Raw genomic sequence first — 18,197 nt, 5'->3', positions numbered from 1 at the left:
GCCACAGCCTCCGGGCCGGGCAGCAGCAGCGACAGCAGACCCGTCCCGTGGGTGACGTTGGGGACGTTTCCTGTCAAGTGAGCGCTTCCTCTGGGCTGTAGCACACGTTCTTGGCGGGCGAGAACACCTTCCCACCCCCGGGCTTCGGGAGTGGCGTTTGCTGTCGCCGTGAGTGTGCTGAGTGTCAGCCGCCGTCCCTCCTGCGCCGAGCGGGGGATGACGCTGCGCTCACTCAGCCCACGCACGCGACACGCCGCACCCACAGGGCTCCTCCGTGAGGCCTCGGTCACGGGCCGGCAGGCCACCCGCTGGGGAGTCTTTTCTCTCCGAGCTGCGGAGCTCACCTACAAGCGTGCGTCTGGAGGCAAGTCAGGGGCGGGCCTGGCCACAGCTTCCCTCTGGGCAGACCTTGCGGGGACGTCCGTGCACCGGGGAGCCAGCTTCTCCGGGCAATTTCTCCCAACATACACGTATCTAAGGGCTGGTTTTTTCTTTTTCTTTTTCTTTCTTTTCTTTTTTTTTTTTTTTTTTTACTGTTTATCCAGATTTTCTACTTCTGCCTGAATTCGTTTCAGGGGTTTTGTCAGAGATAATCCTCCCTAAAAGTCCCCAAATCTTTTTCTGCCCGTTACTTCCCCGCTGTGTGTTTTCAGGGTAACGGAAAGAAGCTGCCGGTTGCCTTCTCCCGGCATCTAGCACAACCCGGCCCCGACGCACCGCGTACTTGCTGGCGTCTGTGTCTCGCCGACTCTCCAGTTTGCTAATCCGTCTACCGAGCCACTGCGGGATGTACCTGTGTCTCTCCTGCGAGACGTCTCTCTGTCCGAGTTGACTCTAACGTCCCGCACACCCCCCCACCCCATGTGGAGGAGACACAGCACACGCCAGGGGAAACGGGTGCATCTCAAAGACAGGGCCTTTAAAAGGGGATTAAGGTAAAACGAGGTCACTAGAGCGGACCCTAATTCCACACGGCAGGTGTCCTTCTGAGAAGACATTAGCTTACAGACACACGCAGACGGCTCCTAGGAAAGACAGCGTCGATACGCCCAGGAGCGAGGCCCCGGGAGGAGGCTGGAGAGGGAGCTTCCAGCCCCTCGGCCCACGGGACAGAAACGCCTGCTGCTGAGGCTGCCGGCCTGCGTGTGCCTCCAGTCTCCCGTGACAAGACACGCGCAAGACAATTCCAGTTCCGATGGAACACATTCACCAAGTGCAGCGAGTTCCCTAATGGGCCGTCTGGAACTCTCTACCGAAGGCCCCCCTGGTCACAGTGCCCAGCTCAGACGCACCTGGTGGTCACGCCCTCCTCTCTGCCAAGGCCACTACCCTCGTCTTTGTGCAAGCTGTCCCAACGTCTTGGGTTTCACAACACGTAGCTGCTGATGCACTGTGTAGGAGACAGAGGACGCTGGAGTGCACACGGGTCCCCAGCGTCTCACCCATGCCATCCCCGTGCTGGGCTGGGTCACTGTGGCAACACGGGTCCTTGCCGGGAGTGGACGGGCCAGCCACGCCCCCAGATTCTGTGCACCCCCGGAGCATACGCGGGCCTGGTGCCATCGAGGGCCCCCCAAGCTGTGCGAGATGCTGACTCAGCACCTGCCGGTAGGAGGTCCTTGCGGGAGTGCGGCTGGGGCGGGTGTCACCGTGACGGCCCTGCCGGGAACGGGGTGAGCAGCGTGAAGACCCAGGGGCCGAGTCAGAGCACACGGCGAGCACTGGGCCATGCGGCGTGGGCTGCCCTCGTGGCACTCGGCACGGCGGTGGGCAGGCCACGGGGAGGGAGTGTTCCGGGGCCGGAGTGCTTTCCCGCGGAAGAGAATAATTACCGCCGTTCCAAAGGCTGTGGAGACGCAGACGAGTGCGCCGCAGAGAAGTGCATTCCCGTGGGGTCGGAGACAACGGGCGCGCCCGCGGGCCGCGGAGGGACGGAGCTGTGCCGTGGGAGCCCAGGCAGCGTCTGAAAACTGTGCTCGCGCGTGGCAGCGCTCCGACCGCCCAGTCACCGCAGACCCCGCCGGGGCGCGGGTGACGGAGAACCCGTGTCCCCTCCACCAGCGACTGCACGGGCACCAGCCCCACGTGTTTCACGGCCAGAGCTCGGCGGCGTCGCCACAAGGAGGCTGATGCCAAGCCCTGGGCCCCCCGGTTCCGGCAGAGGTCAGGGAACAACTGTAGCTCAGGGCCAGGCCTGTCCCACGAAGCCACGTGCCGTGGTGCTGGGCCCTCTGCACTGCAGGGGGCGGCTCGGGAACGGCCCACGGGGGCGCACCCGGCTGGCTGGCAGCCCCAGTCCAGCTCCCCGCGGAGCGGCTTGCGTGGGTGTTGCTGGTAGCAGCAGAGCAGGACGTCACCTGGGACGCCAGCAGGGGACAGTGAGCCAAAGGTCGCCTGTGTGACAGGTGCCAGCCGCACCAGAGGGAAGCGCTTCCAGCTCCTCAGGGTACAAGGGCAGGTCCCCAGGTGACTCAGAGGCAGAAAGACAGAACAGGACTCCTACTTTCCCGTCACCTGGATTACAACATTTGAAAGGCACGAGTTTCCAGGACGGCCACGGGCCATGCACTGAGTGAGTGTGCGGAAGGTGGACAGTCGCTAATGGGTGTGGGGCCCGGGCCAGGAGGTGCATGGGGCCTGATCAGCGGGGGTGCCACACACACAGTGAGCGCGGGGCCCTGCACGGACCAGCATGGAGGGTGCTCAGATCCAAGGTGGACAGGACCCATGAGTATGCCGACCTGCAGGGCCGCCTGCACCCACGAGGATGCGCTCCTGAGGCCGAGGAGGGGAAGAGCCAGCCTTCTGGGCACTCGGTGGTATTCCCAGCCCAGATGCCCGCGGCAGGATGCAGTGGACCCATGGTCCCGCAGCTGGAGGGACGTCCCCGCAGGGCTGTGGCTCTGGGGATGATACGACAGAGAGAATCCACTACCCCCAATCAGTCAGCCTGCCCCGTCCCGTGTGTGCCCCAAGGCAGAGCGAGGTGCAGATGGGTGGCCCGCGGCTCCGCTGGGGTCTGGGTCTGGGGGGCAGGAACAAGCCTGCGCTGGGCCTCAGGGGTGGGAGGGGCACCCTGCTTTCTGGGGCTGGGCCTTGGAATGGCCTCAAACGGCTCCCTGGGAGGCTGGTCCCCCCGGCTCTGCCCACGAGGAGACAGATGAGCCTCACAAGTTCTGCAAAAAGACTCCCGTGTGAGAGAAACAGAGGGACACCGTACCTGTGGAATCCGTCTTTCTCTCTGGCTGTTACGTATTTTAAAAACTTAAAGCAAGTTGTTTTAAAAATCCTGACTTAGAACAGAGAATCTTCTGAAACCGAGAAGCCACGGCCTGACGGCCGTCAGCCCAGCACGGGCGGGGAGCGGCTCTGTAGACGTGGCCCTGGTTCCTGCCTACTGGGGTCCCTCCCTCCTGACACAGCGACAAGACAGACATATCAACATGTCTTCTTTCTCAAGAACGTCGAGACGACAGCAGCTGTCCCGGGAGTGCCACCGGCTGGGACGTCCCAGCACAAACTGCTGTCCCCGGAGTGCCACCGGCTGGGACGTCCCAGCACAAACTCCCGACCTCGCAGCCGGGGGCGTCCAAGAGCATCAGGTCTGGACCCGGCGCTTCGCAGGCGCAAGCCCGGCAAACCAGCCTCAGAGAACCGACCCCACGGCTCCCCTCCAGCAGCAAAACACCTTTTCTGAACATGCTGGGATGCAAACTGCCTCTGAGTTCGAAAGGAAAGACAGAGAGCCACGTTCCCAATGGCGGTGGCGAGTGTCACCCTCTCGTCACACGCGGCCTCTCGCAAGAGCTTGCGAGAAAGGCTCCTTCCTACGGAGAGACGGCACGCAGGGCCAGGGCAAGGCGGAGCTCCGTGGTGCGGGCGGCCGGGGAGGTGGGGACGGCGCCAGGAGCGGCCCGTCTGCGGGGCGGGGCCGTCTTCACGGGGCCTCCTGTGTCTGGAGCAGCCGGCCTTCGGGTGCGATTCGTCACTATTTAATCCTGTTCACGTTGGACTCCCTTGCCTTCTTCTCGCGAACATGTGAATGTTGGTTTTCCTGTCCCTGGTCTTCAGCAGTCCCGCGCCCTGACGTCGTGTGTCCACCTGTGTGGCTGAGGACGGTCTCCTGCCAGGACCACACTCACGGCTCCGTACAAGCTCTCTTCCCAGCTCTCCCACTGAGATCTACAGTCCCCAGAGCGTTGCTAGAACAGCTCTTTTCTCCTCCAACCCATAAGCAGCGCCACCGTCCCCAGCACGCGGGCCTCTCCACGCGGGAGCCTTCGGACCCCGTCGGGGCGCACGCGGCCAGCCCGGAGCCTCGCGCAGAAGGAGAGGGCCTCCTCTCGGGGACTCACGGCGCACGTGTGAACCTGTGGCCGGCCCGCCACGCTCCTGGACAGGCGCGCCTCCTGTCCGTCAGGGCTGACGGCGTGGCCGACGCGAAGCCGCAGGCGCCCCTGCAACTCCGCACGGGAGCGGAACCGCCCTGGTCTCGGGCGACCCTCCACACACACCGTACAGCCAAGGGCGCCGCACCAGGAGCCCTCCCGACACCGCACAGTCCTTCCGCTCCTGCCTCCTCGCCGGCGTCCGAGGGCCCAGCGCGGTGGAGGTCAGAGCCTTCTGTGGTCGCGGGCCCAGGGCCAGCTCCGTCCCCCAGCACCGAGGGTCTCACGGACCCCGGCACAGGAGCAGCGGGACCCACAGCCACAGGGTCACAGCCACGCAGTCAGCGGTCAGCACGGAGGGCAGCTCACGGCCCCCAGGCGAACGCAGCAGAGACCTCCGGGCTCGGGGGCTGAGCAGGCTGCACAGGCCCTGGGTCCATGCATGAGGGCGTCACTGCTGGGCAGACAAGGGAGCGCTGGGGCGGACCGGCTTGGGGGCCGAGGGGAGAACTCCCGGTGCCCGCCGCCCTCCTCACTGTCACCACGGCTACCACCGCAGCTGCCAGGGGCTCCCCTGTAGGAGCTCAGCCCTTGGAGCCCACGGCTGGCGCGGGGGAGGGGTGGGGCACGACGCGCCCTCCGCCGACGACCCTGCTCCCTCAGAGCATGGAGAGCCCTTGTGCTCTGAACACTACACCCCGCCCTCGCCGCAGGGGGCTTTCGGGCTGTCTGCCCTGTGCCGGATGGCGGGTGGTTCGGGGCGCACACACAGGGCTGTCTGTAAGCCGCGGGAGAAAACGCGTAGGAGAGGAAACAAGTTCACTAGGTCAGCGAACACGTGCCAAGTGCCGGTCACCAGCCAGCGCCGCTCCCAGTGACCGGTGGAGGCCCGCAGCCCTGCCTGGCCTGGAGCCCCATGGGCAGGACAGCAGGCCCAGCAGCCAGCTGGCCTGGGGGCAGAGCTGGGGGGGGGGCTCCTTTCCTGCAGGGAATTGAGAAAGATCCCTAACCCTGCAGGGACCGAAGCAGAAGCAGGGGGGCCCCGGAGGACGCGCCCTCCCCCGCCGCCAGGCAGCCTCTGGGCTCCCCTCGCCCCTCCTCCCCACTCGTTTCCTACAGAAATCGCATCTCCTCGGGGTTTTCGGGACCCTTCAGCTGGAGAGCCCGTGGTCTCTGCCACTGCAAGCTGCTGTCCCAGCAGCTTTCCTATGTGAAATCCCACAGGAACCCCAAGCGCAGGCCCGAGGCCGCTCCGTCGCTGTCCGCACCCGAGAGCTCAGCACACAGCGGCCCGCCTCTCTGGGCAGCTGCCGAGGAGAGCGGACGGGAGAGAAGCTGAGACGCTGCCAAGAGCCCAAGTTCGGGGCCAGCTGTTCCACTGCAGAGATGAGGCTCAGGTCCAACCCAGGAGCGGGCTCCAAATCCCCACCCGGAGACCGCAGGGACGTGGTGGCACCTGACGTGTTCCCACAGGCCTCTCACCTGGGGGGCCCGTACACCCGGCATGAACAGCTGCTTGGGGGCTTTCCAGGCGCAGACCTCCCCCCGCAGAGTCCCACAGACGGGCCGAGCAGCCTGGGCTCTGAGCACACTGCATGGTCACTCTGGGGCGGCAGGTGCAAGCTGGTGGAGGGCGGGGGCGGGAGGGCCAGCCTGGGGGCACTGGCTTTTTTCTCGAGAACACCCCTCCCTGAAGGGAACGAGAAACGAGGGAGCGGGAGCCGGGAGGGACAGGCGCACACACCATGCACAGAGAGGGACCTGTCCTGGTCCCCGAGCAGATGACGCCCAGAAGCCACATACAGGGTCAGAACAGGCCGGTGGTACATGGCGCCTGGAGGGACCCCCAAGTTCCCGAGCCCAGGCGAGCTCCAGGGGGCCGTGAGCTCATCTGTTTACTAACAGTCTGTGCGTCTCACCCGCTGCTAGGAGCCCCTGGCTGTGGTCCAGGAGAGAGCAGTCCCTGCCCTGGGCTGTGGGCTCACAGTCCTGAGAAAGTGAGGCACCCCCCGCCCCAGCTCAGGGAGTTCCCCGCCCGGAGCGGGCCGCAGCTCACCTGCGCCGGCCTCGCACGCGGTCCGCGAGGACAGTCGGCAGGGGCAGGGAAGGGGGGTGCCAGGTGGGCTGGGGCCGGGACGGAGGAGATGGAGAACCCTACCAAGGACTCTGTCCCCTCCACCTCCGGGGGCAGACACAGCCAGGCTGTGCGGCCTGAGGAAATCCCTTATCTCCAGCAGGCGGCCTGAAGGAAAGAAGATGGAAATTCCAGGCTGTGGCGTTTCGGGCTGCTTCCCTTCGCTCAGCAGGTCCCAGGAGAGCACCCGCAGGCCCAGGAAACAGCACACCTCGAGGCCCTTGCCGAGGGGGCCCCTCCAGCGCAGTCCCGGGCGGTCCTGACGGGCTGCCGATGTTCCCGGCTGGCACCTCCTGCCCACTCAGCTCTCCAACGAAGCACCCCCAGGACAGCCTGGCTCAGCCTCAGCCCCAACCACAGGCTCTACCCGAATGCTGGCTCTGGGCCCCCATCTGTGGGAAGCTCCTAGGGAACATCCAGGCGCTGCCCCCCAACTGTAGAGCCCCTAGCTCCCGGCTGTAAGGAGACCCAAGGGCACATTCGGTGCTTCCCCAGCGGCAGGGAGCGCCCCAGAGCGTCCTGGCCGTCCCCCCAGAGCATCCTGGCCGTCCCCCCAGCTGCTGGGAGCTCCCCGGAATGTTCTGGCCGTCCCCCCAGCTGCTGGGAGCTCCCCGGAGTGTCCTGGCTGTCTCCCGGGCTTCTGGGAGCTCCCCAGAGCATGCTGGCTTTCTGCCCGCTGCAGGGAACTCTTGGCCCATCAGTAACACTTGTAGGGTGAGAATAAGCTTGACAGCCAGCTTGTGGTAGGAGCCTGGGTAGTCTGCCCCCGGCTAGGGTGCTCCCCCTTCCGAATACCCGGGCGGACGTGGGAGCAGACTGGTCCAGGTGCTTCTCTGCAACAGGAGAGCGCTCGGCGGAATGGGAGGGCGCGGGCGGCGGCTGCCGGCCAGTGCACCCGGTTAGGGGAGAGCGCCCAAATGGCCCTGAGCGCTCAGGGGTAAGTTAGGCTCCGGCTTGGGGCGTGCTGTGCTCCAGCAGCCCGGGGGCCCCCACGAGGATATGGAGCTAATGAGTCCCGCCGGACAGAAGTGACTGATGACTCTTTCCTACCAGTGAAAAAACCTACAGCTACAGGGAGGGGTTTCTGCTCAGCGTTGGGCCTGGTCCAAACCAGCCCCTCGGCCTAGGATTCCTGGCTGTCTGGGGCCTCAGGCTCACCGCTGGGGGTGCCGTGCACGGAGCAGAGGGCCCCACTGGGTGGCCACACCGGTCCCCACCCTCCAGACCTCAGGAGCCCTGTGAGAGCCAGCTCTGCACCCCAGCCTAGGGGTTTGGAATATCAAAATTGTGAAAGATGTTTTTTTTAAAAAAAAAATTTCAGCCAGGAAGTAGCTTTTTAGAGAAAATAAGTCAGTCCTCTGGCTCTCAGACGGACACGTAACTTCTGGGAGTAAAGAGGCCGCAGTCCCTGGGCTCCTGCGGCAGGTCCCGCCCACGGGCTGGGAGGGTGTCGACGGCTCGGGCAGGGCAGTCTGCAGAGCTTCTGGGCCCCAGCCCATGCACGAGAACGGAGCCGGCATCGTGCCCGAGGCGTTGGGAGCCGCGGGCATGTGCGTGGTTAGGGACAGTGTTTAACAAGCTTGGAGACACCTCCCCTCGTGAGGCTGGAACGTGCGCAAAAGCAGGAACGTGCCAATCAGTTATAACACCGCAGAGCGTGGCTCGAAGGGCTGCTTGGCGGCCGGGCTTGAGGTCAGCACCGCGACCCCATCTAGACACATGCTTTCCTCTGGGCGCATTTTCACAATAACTCACAACCTCACTCCGGGTTTACGGAACGCTAGAAACGGGAAAAGCTACAGCTCAGGAAAGGTTGAGGTCACCCGGACGCGTCACAGCAAACGCAGGAGGGCCGGGCGAGGGGCGAGCTCAGCCTTGCGGCTCCGGGGACCGTGGCGTCGTGTCCTGGCTGTGCCGGGTGAAGGCCCCAGGGGCAAAGTGGTCGGCAAGGCACGGTCTCTGGCCGGCGGCACAGGGGGGTAAGGCTTAGCGAAACACGATTCGTGCGAGCCTCGCTCCGCCTCCCAGGAGCAGAGGAGCCCAGAGCCCCTCCTTGGACCTCCTCCAGCATCTGGCGTGCCCTCTGGTGCTCAGATGCCCGTGGGGACAGGAGCAGGGCAAGCGCCCTCCTCCCGCACCAGGATGCCTCCGTGGCCACTTTCAGGGGCAAAATCCTGATTTTCTAAAATGAGAGATGAGACTGACAGTGCTTTACTCAGTACCAATAAATTTTAAAAATGTTAAACACAAGTGTGTGTCTACACTTGCATGCGTGTACACATACACAAGACCCGTCTATAGACACACACATCAAACACCCATATTCCAGGACCAAAGAGCAGGATTATGGAAAGTCAAGTCTCCTCAACCCCCACCCCATCCGCCAACTTAGCCACAGTTAAAGCTTATGTGTTGACCCTTCGAGAACAGCAGACCTGGATGACAGGAGGCTCCTGGTGTGTTAGGAGAAAAAGCCAGTCCCCTAAGGGCTCACCTGCCCTGAACCTGCCTGGGGTTGAGGCCCACAGAGTCCCTGGGTCTAAGTCTCCTTACCTGGGACTCAGGGACGTGACACACGACCCCACACCTGCCTGTCTCCAGGGCTGCACTGAGTGACCAGAGGCAAGGACACAGGAGAAATGCCCCTACATGTCAGTGGGCTACAGACACACAACAGAGGGGTACCGTCAGGTCCCCAGGTTGTCAAAGGTGATGGGGCCTGAGGCCTGGCGCCGGCCCTGCTGCAGCCAGCCCTCTCTGTCTTCCCCGGGACACACGGGCTCCTGGAAGCCCTCCGTCCCCGTGCCCCCCCCCCCCCGGTTTGTAAGGCCACCAGCCCCTTCAGAGTACCAGCTCCGCGTCACGTCACGTCCCCACGCCCCTCGGGAGACCACTGGGGTGGATAAAGAGCCGCCATCACGCACGGACACAAGGGGCAGCAGGAGGGCTGGGGTGGGTGCCCGGGAGCCTGGCAGGTCACGGAAGCAGGCGGAAAGCACCGGGCCTGGGAGTCTGCGGGCACCTGCAGAAGTCCGGGGCACAGGACTCCCCGCCCGGAAGGGCCGCGCCTGACTCAGGCTCTCGGGGGAGGCCAAGGGCATCTGCTGTTGCTTTCTTCCTTTCTACCAAAACTCAAACATCTGGACAGGAACTCAGAAAACGATCATCCGCTTCTGGGTACTTACACGGCACCGGCCACCCCACAGGGCTGCTGGGCTGGAGTCTGTCCCCGCATCCGACCTCACGGTAATCCTCTCTGTGGGCTTAACGTGGAAAGGGGAGCACGCGGCAGGGCCCTCCCACAGACGACTCACTTCTAGTGTGAACAGGAAGCTAGACCGCCTCCCGGGAAGCGAGTCGTCCTCGGCACTCGTCCCTGGGGGTTCAGAGATGGGGAAGCACTGGGGCCGGAGGCGGGAGGCACTCGCGCCCGGGGGTTCCCACAGAGGCCCCCCCAAACCCCGGCAATAAAAACCACTCTGTGACCCCCCACCGTGAATCGCCAGGTGACCCCATATGACACAATTTGGCTTTTCTGTCTTGACAAGTTATTTTCCGTCCGAAGAGGTGGTTAAGCTCCTCGCTAAATCGGCGGTTGAACGACAGGCAGACTGGCCGTGGATCCGCAGACGGCCCGTCCCCAGCAGCAAGCCCGACAGGTGCACGCAGGCGTCCTCCCGGGCTTATCCTGACTCCGAATGCCAGTGGGTTCCTGAGCGCCCTTGGGTGTCTGCCACGGCTGGGCTCGTTTACTGACTGATTTAGGGAGTCCGACTTTCTCTGCTTGGACAGGCCAGGTCCCCTCCACCCCCGTGGAAACCTCGGCCTACTGTCTTAATTAAAGGAGAAAAGCTCGCAGAGCACTGCTTGCAAAAAACAAAACGTCTCTGTAGGACGGAACCTGGAGCTTAGGAGTCACAAACTCTGTGCCCCGGACCACGGGCCGCCGACCCAAGCAGTAACCACAGCTCCGTGACGCACACAGGAAACACACCAGTTACCCTGCAGAGCCTGGACGCCGTCTCTGCAACACCGCAACAAGGTGGGCGCAAAGTATCCTCCCCTGGGGCTAGAGCGTTCCACCCACCCGTTTCTTTTCTGAATATCTTCCAGAAGCTGCCCGCCAACATCTAAAACCACAATCCCCCCTGTCAGGAGCTGCTCCAAACCCCCAGTTTACAGCCCCGTGTCCCCCGCCCTAGGGGTGCCGGGGAGTTCCGGCTCTGCTGGGACGTCCGTCCGTCCTTTCTGTGTGTTTACTCATCGACTAGCGAGCTCTACAGCGCACCCCACTCGGATAAAAAGCACCAGGTCGTGGCAGGACGGACCCGGCCCCTGTCCCTCCACACTACTGAGGGACGGGGCTGCAAGTGTGACAGGGACGCGGAGGCGGCCCTCCAGAGCCCTCCAGGGAGGAGGGGCTCCTCCTGCAGGTGCCGTCACCCACGGCCTGCCCCAGCAGAGAGGCCAGGGGAGAGCAGGCAAAGTCAGGAAGACACAGATGTGGCGGGACCTTGGAAGCCACCTGGAGTCAGGGCTCATTCCCAGGGTCACCTTCCGAGGGTTCAGAGCAGTGGGTGGGAGAAGGCCTGTGGACCACAGGAGTGATGGGGGAGGGTCTGGTGGGGGGGCATCATTCAGGAGCCCCGAGGAAGTGGCTGTGCTCCTAACCCTCTCACCGCTGGGTACAGCAGCTGGCAGGTGATGAGTTCGAGTCTGCAAGCAAAAGAACACAGTGGGCGGGCTGCCGGCAGACCCCAGGGGCGGGCAGATGATGGTGTTTGTCTGCAGACACACACAGACACAGGGCACAAGGCCCAGGAGCTGACTGGTACAACCTTGCTTCTTCACGTCACTAGAAGGGATGCCACCCTCCCCTCTCTCCCCTGTCCTCAGTCTTGTGCCCACCCTGTCCTCTCCCGCGATGATAATCAAGCCCACCTAGAGGAGGCTTCAAGAAAAGCGTGCAACCCAGCACAACAACATCAAACTTCAAGAACTTTCCACTTCAATATTATTTCCAAAGACTAACTTTATGCATTAAAGAATCTCAATGTCACCCCAAAATGTTTGGTCACAGCTGGAAATACACTCTCCACCAACTGCACAACTGTTAAAATCCTACACTTGTGCCTGCTTCCATTAGGGCTTTGGAGTTAAAAGAAATGCCATGTCATGAGCAATCTTACAGAAGTCAAAAGCACAACCAGAGAGCAGGAATGTACACACGGAGGCCCAGCCCTGCGGGGGAACTACCCCACCAGGTCCGGGAATGACCCCACCAGGTCAGGAATGACCCCACCAGGTCTGGGAACTACCCCACCAGGTCCGGGAATGACCCCACCAGGTCCGGAATGACCCCACCAGGTCCGGAATGACCCCACCAGGTCCGGGAATGACCCCACCAGGTCCGGGAATGACCCCACCAGGTCCGGAATGACCCCACCAGGTCCGGGAATGACCCCACCAGGTCCGGGAATGACCCCACCAGGTCAGGAATGACCCCACCAGGTCCGGGAATGACCCCACCAGGTCAGGAATGACCCCACCAGGTCTGGGAACTACCCCACCAGGTCAGGGAATGACCCCACCAGGTCCGGAATGACCCCACCAGGTCCGGAATGACCCCACCAGGTCCGGAATGACCCCAGCAGGTCAGGGAATGACCCCACCAGGTCCGGGAATGACCCCACCAGGTCCGGAATGACCCCACCAGGTCCGGAATGACCCCACCAGGTCCGGGAATGACCCCACCAGGTCAGGAATGACCCCAGCAGGTCAGGGAATGACCCCACCAGGTCCGGGAACTACCCCACCAGGTCCGGGAACTACCCCACCAGGTCAGGGAATTACCCCACCAGGTCAGGAATGACCCCACCAGGTCCGGAATGACCCCACCAGGTCCGGGAATGACCCCACCAGGTCAGGAATGACCCCAGCAGGTCAGGGAATGACGCCACCAGGTCTGGGAATGCTTCCCACCAGGTCCGGGTATGACCCCACCATGTCGCGGAACGGGTCCCCCTAGAAGCCGGCGCGGACAAGGACGCGTGGGGCCCCGCGTTTCCAGCAGGCGTCCGTCCCTCAGCGGGACCAAGGGCTCCGCGCATCGCGCGCGCTGGGAGCGGACCCCGCTGCTCGCTCGCGGGAACCGGGGACGCACAAACCGTCACGGCCGGCCGAGCCCCAGGGCAGCGCCCCCGGCACTCGCCGCACAGCACAACTTGCAGGCGCAGAGGCGGAAATCCTGGCGCTGCCCCCGGCCGGCTCGCACCGCGGGCTCCGGCCCGCACTCAAAGGACCGACGAGGTCCCCACACGAAGCTCGTCAAGGGACCGAGTCGCATCCAGGGCGGCCGCGCGGTTCCCTCCAGGGGCCTGCACGCGGCCGGACCGGACGCGGGGCCCGGGGACGGCGGGGGCGGCGACCCGGGGATCCGGGAAAGGGGTGTGGGGCCGGGCGCCAGGGCGCGGGCCCCGGGATGGGGGTGAGGCCGCCGGCCGCGGGGGGCGGCGGGGGCGGCGGGGGCGGCGGGGCCCGGGGCGCGCACCCACCTGGGCCTTCCGCAGGGCGCTGAGGCGCAGCTCGTGCACGAAGGGGTTCCGCCCCGGGGGCGCCAGCCGCCGCACGTCGCCGGCCCCCACGCTGGAGCCGGGGGCGGCCCGGGGGCCGCGCGCCCGCAGCCTCATGGCCGCCGCCCGCCGCAGGGAGCCGGGCGCGGGGCGCGGGGCCGGTGCGGAGCCGGTGCGGAGCGGGCGCGGGGCGCGGGCCAGGGATGCGCGGCGGCCGGGGCGGGCGCGCAGGCGCAGGCGGGCGGGCGGCGTGACGCGAGGGGCGGGGGGCGCCGGCGGGGCGAGGCCTGGGCGGGCGGGGGCGGTGCGTCCCGAGAGCCCCGCCCCCGGGCCCGCGAGGCCGCCCCGCCCCGCCCGGCGCCAGCAGTCAGCGGCTTAGGGGCGCGCGGGGGAGGCGGGGGTCCCGGGATCCCACGTCCCGAGCGGCGCCGGGGCGCGTGGCGGCGCCTCCCGTAGTGGCCGGACCGCGGGGACCCTCGGTCCGGGCCCGTCCCTGCGCGGAGAGGCCCGGCAAGCCGCTCTCTGCCCCAGCGCGGGACGTCTCCGCGCCCGGCGCCCCCCTGCCCGAACGCCGGGGCCGGGCGAGCCAGGCTGCACCTGCGCGAGGCCAGCGCGCTCTGTCGAGGCTCCGCTAGGGATGGACCCAGACCCGGCTCCGGCTGCCTTTCCTCCTTGCCTGTCCTCGAGGGCCGCCTTAGGGGAAGCGGGTTCTCCCGGTGCGCCCCCCAGGTCCGGTCTGGGCCAGCGCTGGCTGCGGGCTGTCCCTGGAGGCCCTGAGCGCAGGCCTCTTCCCCACGCGGCCACCGCTCGTCTCAGGTCCACCCGGAAGGGGGGCGGTGCACAGACGCAGCTGCTGCCCGGGGCCCGGGGTTTGCAGTGGGTGTGAATCAAATGATTCTTTCTCGTGGCCTCATTACTCTAGTTCTCGGAATCACTCCCTTGCACGAAGGGGAGCGTGTGGGGGTCTCTAATTTGTGGCACAGTGTTACTAACGAGGGCAAAAGTGAAATAGTTCATCAAAATGTATCGATTTCAAACATTTACCGCACACTGCAGTGTAGTGAGAGCAGTTAAATTTCTGTGCCTGCCTCTCCCTGTGCCCCTGACCGGAAGGGGGTGGAGCCCCACACAGGCAGCGGGCTTGGGGGCAAGGGCGAGGCAGGACAACTTGGACCCAACCCAGCAGCTGAAATCAGGAGGAAGTAGTCGGCAGACTTCTTGCGTTGCTCTGGGGCCCCTGCTGCGGGACTGCCTGGTCCTGGGGTCCTAGGGCCTCCGTGCCTTGGGAGGGTCCCCAGCCATGTCCCTGCCTGAGCCTCTGAGAACCTGGCTGGTCCCCTTGCCCACTGATATGGTGAAGTGTCACCTTGCTGAGGGCCCTTCTGCGTTTTGATGGATGGAGAAAAACTGGGGAACCAGAAGAGAGTTCCGCGGGTTAGCAGTGGTCCAGGTCCTCTGAAACACCTTGTCCATACAGACGGGGAAAGAGCAAAGCTACCTCCCAGCGCCCTCTCTAAGCCTCACGCCGGACCGGGGCAGGTGACCTCTCCTCCAAGGCTCAGTTGTCAAATCCGCAAAAGGCAACTAGCACAGTACCTACCTTCTCTGCTGTGTGTGATGACAAGATGGCCCTTGGGGACTCCAGTGGGTCTTACTTGCTGGTGGACTGTGGCGGGGACTGTCTCCATCGCCTGGTGGCCATCAACCACGGCTGATCTCTGAGCATTCAGCTGACAATTGCTCTGATCACAGGCACAAGAACCCAGCTGGGAGCTGCTGGGACAGGATAAAGAGCTATTCAGAGTGAAAGCCAAGAAGGATGGACAGCAAGGAGGGGGTTCTCAAATCCTCAACAAGCAGAGCCCTGGAGAAGCCCGAAAGGTTGACAAAAGCAGAAAGCAGCCAGGAGAGCCGGGGTGAGGAGTGCAGGGCCCTGAAGGGTGAGTCCAGGAAAGTTGGCTGGCTTGCACTTTTTTATACTTTCTTTTCTTCAATTTCAATCCTGTGATGGAATTTTCTAGAAGTCATAGAGTGTTCTGGAAACTTGACTAGGAGAAGTTGGTATTGGGCAAGGGGTTGTGAGAAATTGTCTTTCTTGTTTGGAAGAAACTACCAGCGGGGACCTTGAACATCTAAGGCAAATCCCCGACGGTTCTCTAGGAATCTTCTGGAATACAGACCCTGGCGCACGGAGCAGGTGGCCGGGCTCTGGGAAGCCCTAGCCCTGTCCCTGTGGCTCCTTCTTCTTGCTTTGCCTCTGTCTTAGGAAAATGGAGCATCCTGTTCTCCAGGGGGACTGACAACACAGGAGGGGTGGTGCTTGCTGGCGTGGGGCTGTGTGTTTTGGTCTGTTTGTTGAGTTTTTGAGTTCTGTACAGATTCTCCAAGAAGATGAGTTCTCCATTTTCTTCTGATACTTTTCATTCTGCCTTTCGTGGTGTTTTTAATCCATTGAGGCGTTTTTCTCCTCTGCACTGGGACCCCGTGTTCTCGACGCCACCCAGCAGCCGGCCTCCCCACGGTGGCTCCCTCAGGCACCGAGCACAAGGATTGATGAAGCTTTTCTGGACGCTCCGTTTCCTTCCACTGGTCTGTTGGTCCCCGCGGCCCCACACTGCTCTGACTGCTGCACCTCTGGAACCACGTGCCTTAGTCGCCAGTAGGGCGGATTCCGTGGCTGCCTCTTTTCAAGAATTGTCCTAGCGGGTCATAGAAGTTCATGCGTCCGTCCGTATTATAGGGCGCGTTTGTCCTGTTTCGAGGACTTCCCCGGGAGTCTTGTTCTGGAGCACGCGGAGTGTACACCTGCACGGGAACGTGTCGGAAGGGCACCTGGGATTTGTTTTAGCGCGCTGTGGTGAGACGCACTGATGTGCACAAGGCACGAAGGATGAAATTTTGCTCACAGTTTCCTGGGACCAGGGAGCATGCGTGCCACGGGGGTTGGGAAGTACCGGGTCTGTCAGGAAGTCACAGGAGCGGGTAGAAAATGTGGCAAGACCCTTCACTGTGGTTTCCACGGGGGGGGGGGGGGGAGGAAGCAGGGGAACCAGGCTCAGAGATGGCTAGTGGGAGTACTTTAGTGGCGGATGGGCTGTGGGGCTGTACCCAGTTGTCTGGCACCTGCCCTGGGGTGGCCACGGAGGGGAGGGTGGGAGTGGTCTCTGGCTGGGCTGGTTTGTGCGGGGAAAGGCGAGTCAGCCAGTTCTGGGAACGGCCATGCCTCCAGGGTCAGCAGGTCCCAGGAGTCAAAGCTCAGAATAGAAAGACTTCCTTAGGGCAGACCTGCAGAGCACCGCCACCAGAGCGACCCTCCCACAGGCCAGCAGACTCCCGGCTCGCCGGCAGCACCCTCCCCGTGGGGGAGAAAGCTGGAGGCCTCCGTTCTCACCCCTCTAGCTTGTCCCTTCCCAGGTGGCATCCCAACCCCGTGGGCAGGGGCCTTAGGTCTCTACCACCTGCTGTTCCTTCCGCCTGGACACTTGCATTCCTGCCTCCTCACCATCTTTACGTATGAGCCAAAATTCAGGCTGGTGAGACCCGGGGGTCCTGTTACCCTCTCCCCCGGGGTGTGTATGGCTCTCAGGGCGCCAGTGCGTTCCATGTGCGTTTGACGTGACGTTTAACTTGTTTGGAACAGAACAGTTTCCAAGACACCTTCTGTGAGAGAATTGGGGCCATCTTACAGATTGGGAAATTGAGGCACAAGAAACCAACCGACCCACCCAGATCGCCACCAGGGCCACCGATGGCTTTGGCCTCATGTCCAGGGGTCTTTCCTTCTGCTCGCGGGTCCGGACTTCCGGATGGACGCTGCCCCGTGGTCGTCCACTTCTGCAGGCCGCCCTCCCCGGAGAGGTTGCGTTTGTGCTGCTCCGGGCTCCAGGTAAAACCACTTCCCTCCCACGTGCAGACGCTTGACATCAGATACGGCTCGAAATACTGGGCGGCATTTCATACCTCGTGTGTAGATTTCACTATCGGGGAGTCCGGGCTCGGGGCTGCAGGTGGGAAAGCGCGTCCGCCCAGCGCCCCCGGTCTCAGGCGCCTCCCGTAGCTGTGTTTTCTGCTCTGCTTCCCTTGCCACGGAAGACGCGGTCCTCAGTCTAAACCGTGATCTGGGACGACGACCTGTCCGTGGCCTTCGTCAACATTTCAGCGAGTTTTGCAATTCAGAGGCGTAGGAGCAGTTTTTTGCGCTTGAACACGTCTTTCTTCACACCTTCCGTTTGCAGAACAAATGTTTCCATGTGCTTGTGCTTCCTGAAATGTCAAAAATCCCACAAGTATGAAAACAGTTATTCTCAAAGGAGGGGTCTTTGACGAAGGACAGTTGCTTACAGTGACTCTCTGGCTTTGCGAAGTGCCGTGCCGAGTTATATCCGCCGTGTGCGAAGACAGAGATCTTGGTTAGCGAGGTGGAGGCCAAGTCCCCAAAGGGGAGAGTCACTGTGAGGAGGGCACCCCGGCCGGGCCTGTGAGCCTGCACTGCCACGTCCTTATCGGTGGAGAAGCGCGTGGCCCCGCGCGGTAAAGACAGCTGCAGCCATGGGGCCGCGTCGGACCAGAGAGCTGCAGGGAGAGCCAAGCAGGTCCTGTGGGAGGACTGGGAGGGTCCCGGGGCAGGGGGACTTGAGGTCTGGAAAGAGGCCCGGGAGGAAATTAATTCCCTAGAGGTGAAAACGTCCTCCCTGCAGCGGGGGCGTGTCCCACCGAACCCAGAGCCACAGCCAGTTGGGTTAGCAGGACGTGGTGCCTCGTGTGGAGGTGGGCCCGATGGACGAGGATGCCCGTTGCCGCTTCCCTCTCTCTCCCCTCCCCAGCTCCTCCCTGTCTGGCTGGCTGCAGGCTCCCGGGCAGAGCCTCTCACACGGCCGAGTGGGGTCCCGTGTCTCGTTCGGCCTCCGAGGTGAGTGGCACAGCACGTGTGGATGGCGTGGGCAGACCTGCGCCTGCCCTCGACCTGTCCCCACCATTGCACCAGGACTCGTGGCTACAGGCTCACCTGCGCCTGCCATGCACACCCGCCCCTCTTCCCACCGTGCCCCGAGTGCACTGACGCCCCAGCTGCGGGGGCCGGGACCCGGGGCCGCTCTGCTTTGC

At 63.5% G+C, this 18,197-nt stretch overlaps 1 protein-coding gene across 1 annotated transcript in view; it reads right to left on the bottom strand.

Moving 5' to 3' along the window:
* Positions 1-13,211, bottom strand: part of LPCAT1 (lysophosphatidylcholine acyltransferase 1) — a gene marked incomplete at its 5' end in the record, with an annotated part of 41,482 nt that extends 28,271 nt beyond the window's left edge. The window contains one exon of the mRNA XM_080804423.1: positions 13,077-13,211. Within this exon, the coding sequence (XP_080660549.1) occupies positions 13,077-13,211 (135 nt within the window). The remainder of the gene's footprint in view (positions 1-13,076) is intronic.
* Between the last annotated feature and the right edge of the window lie 4,986 nt (positions 13,212-18,197).

Source organism: Martes martes (assembly GCF_963455335.1).
Source record: "Martes martes genome assembly, chromosome: 5".
NCBI lineage: Eukaryota > Metazoa > Chordata > Mammalia > Carnivora > Mustelidae > Martes > Martes martes.
This window is presented reverse-complemented; position numbering and strand designations above follow the sequence as displayed.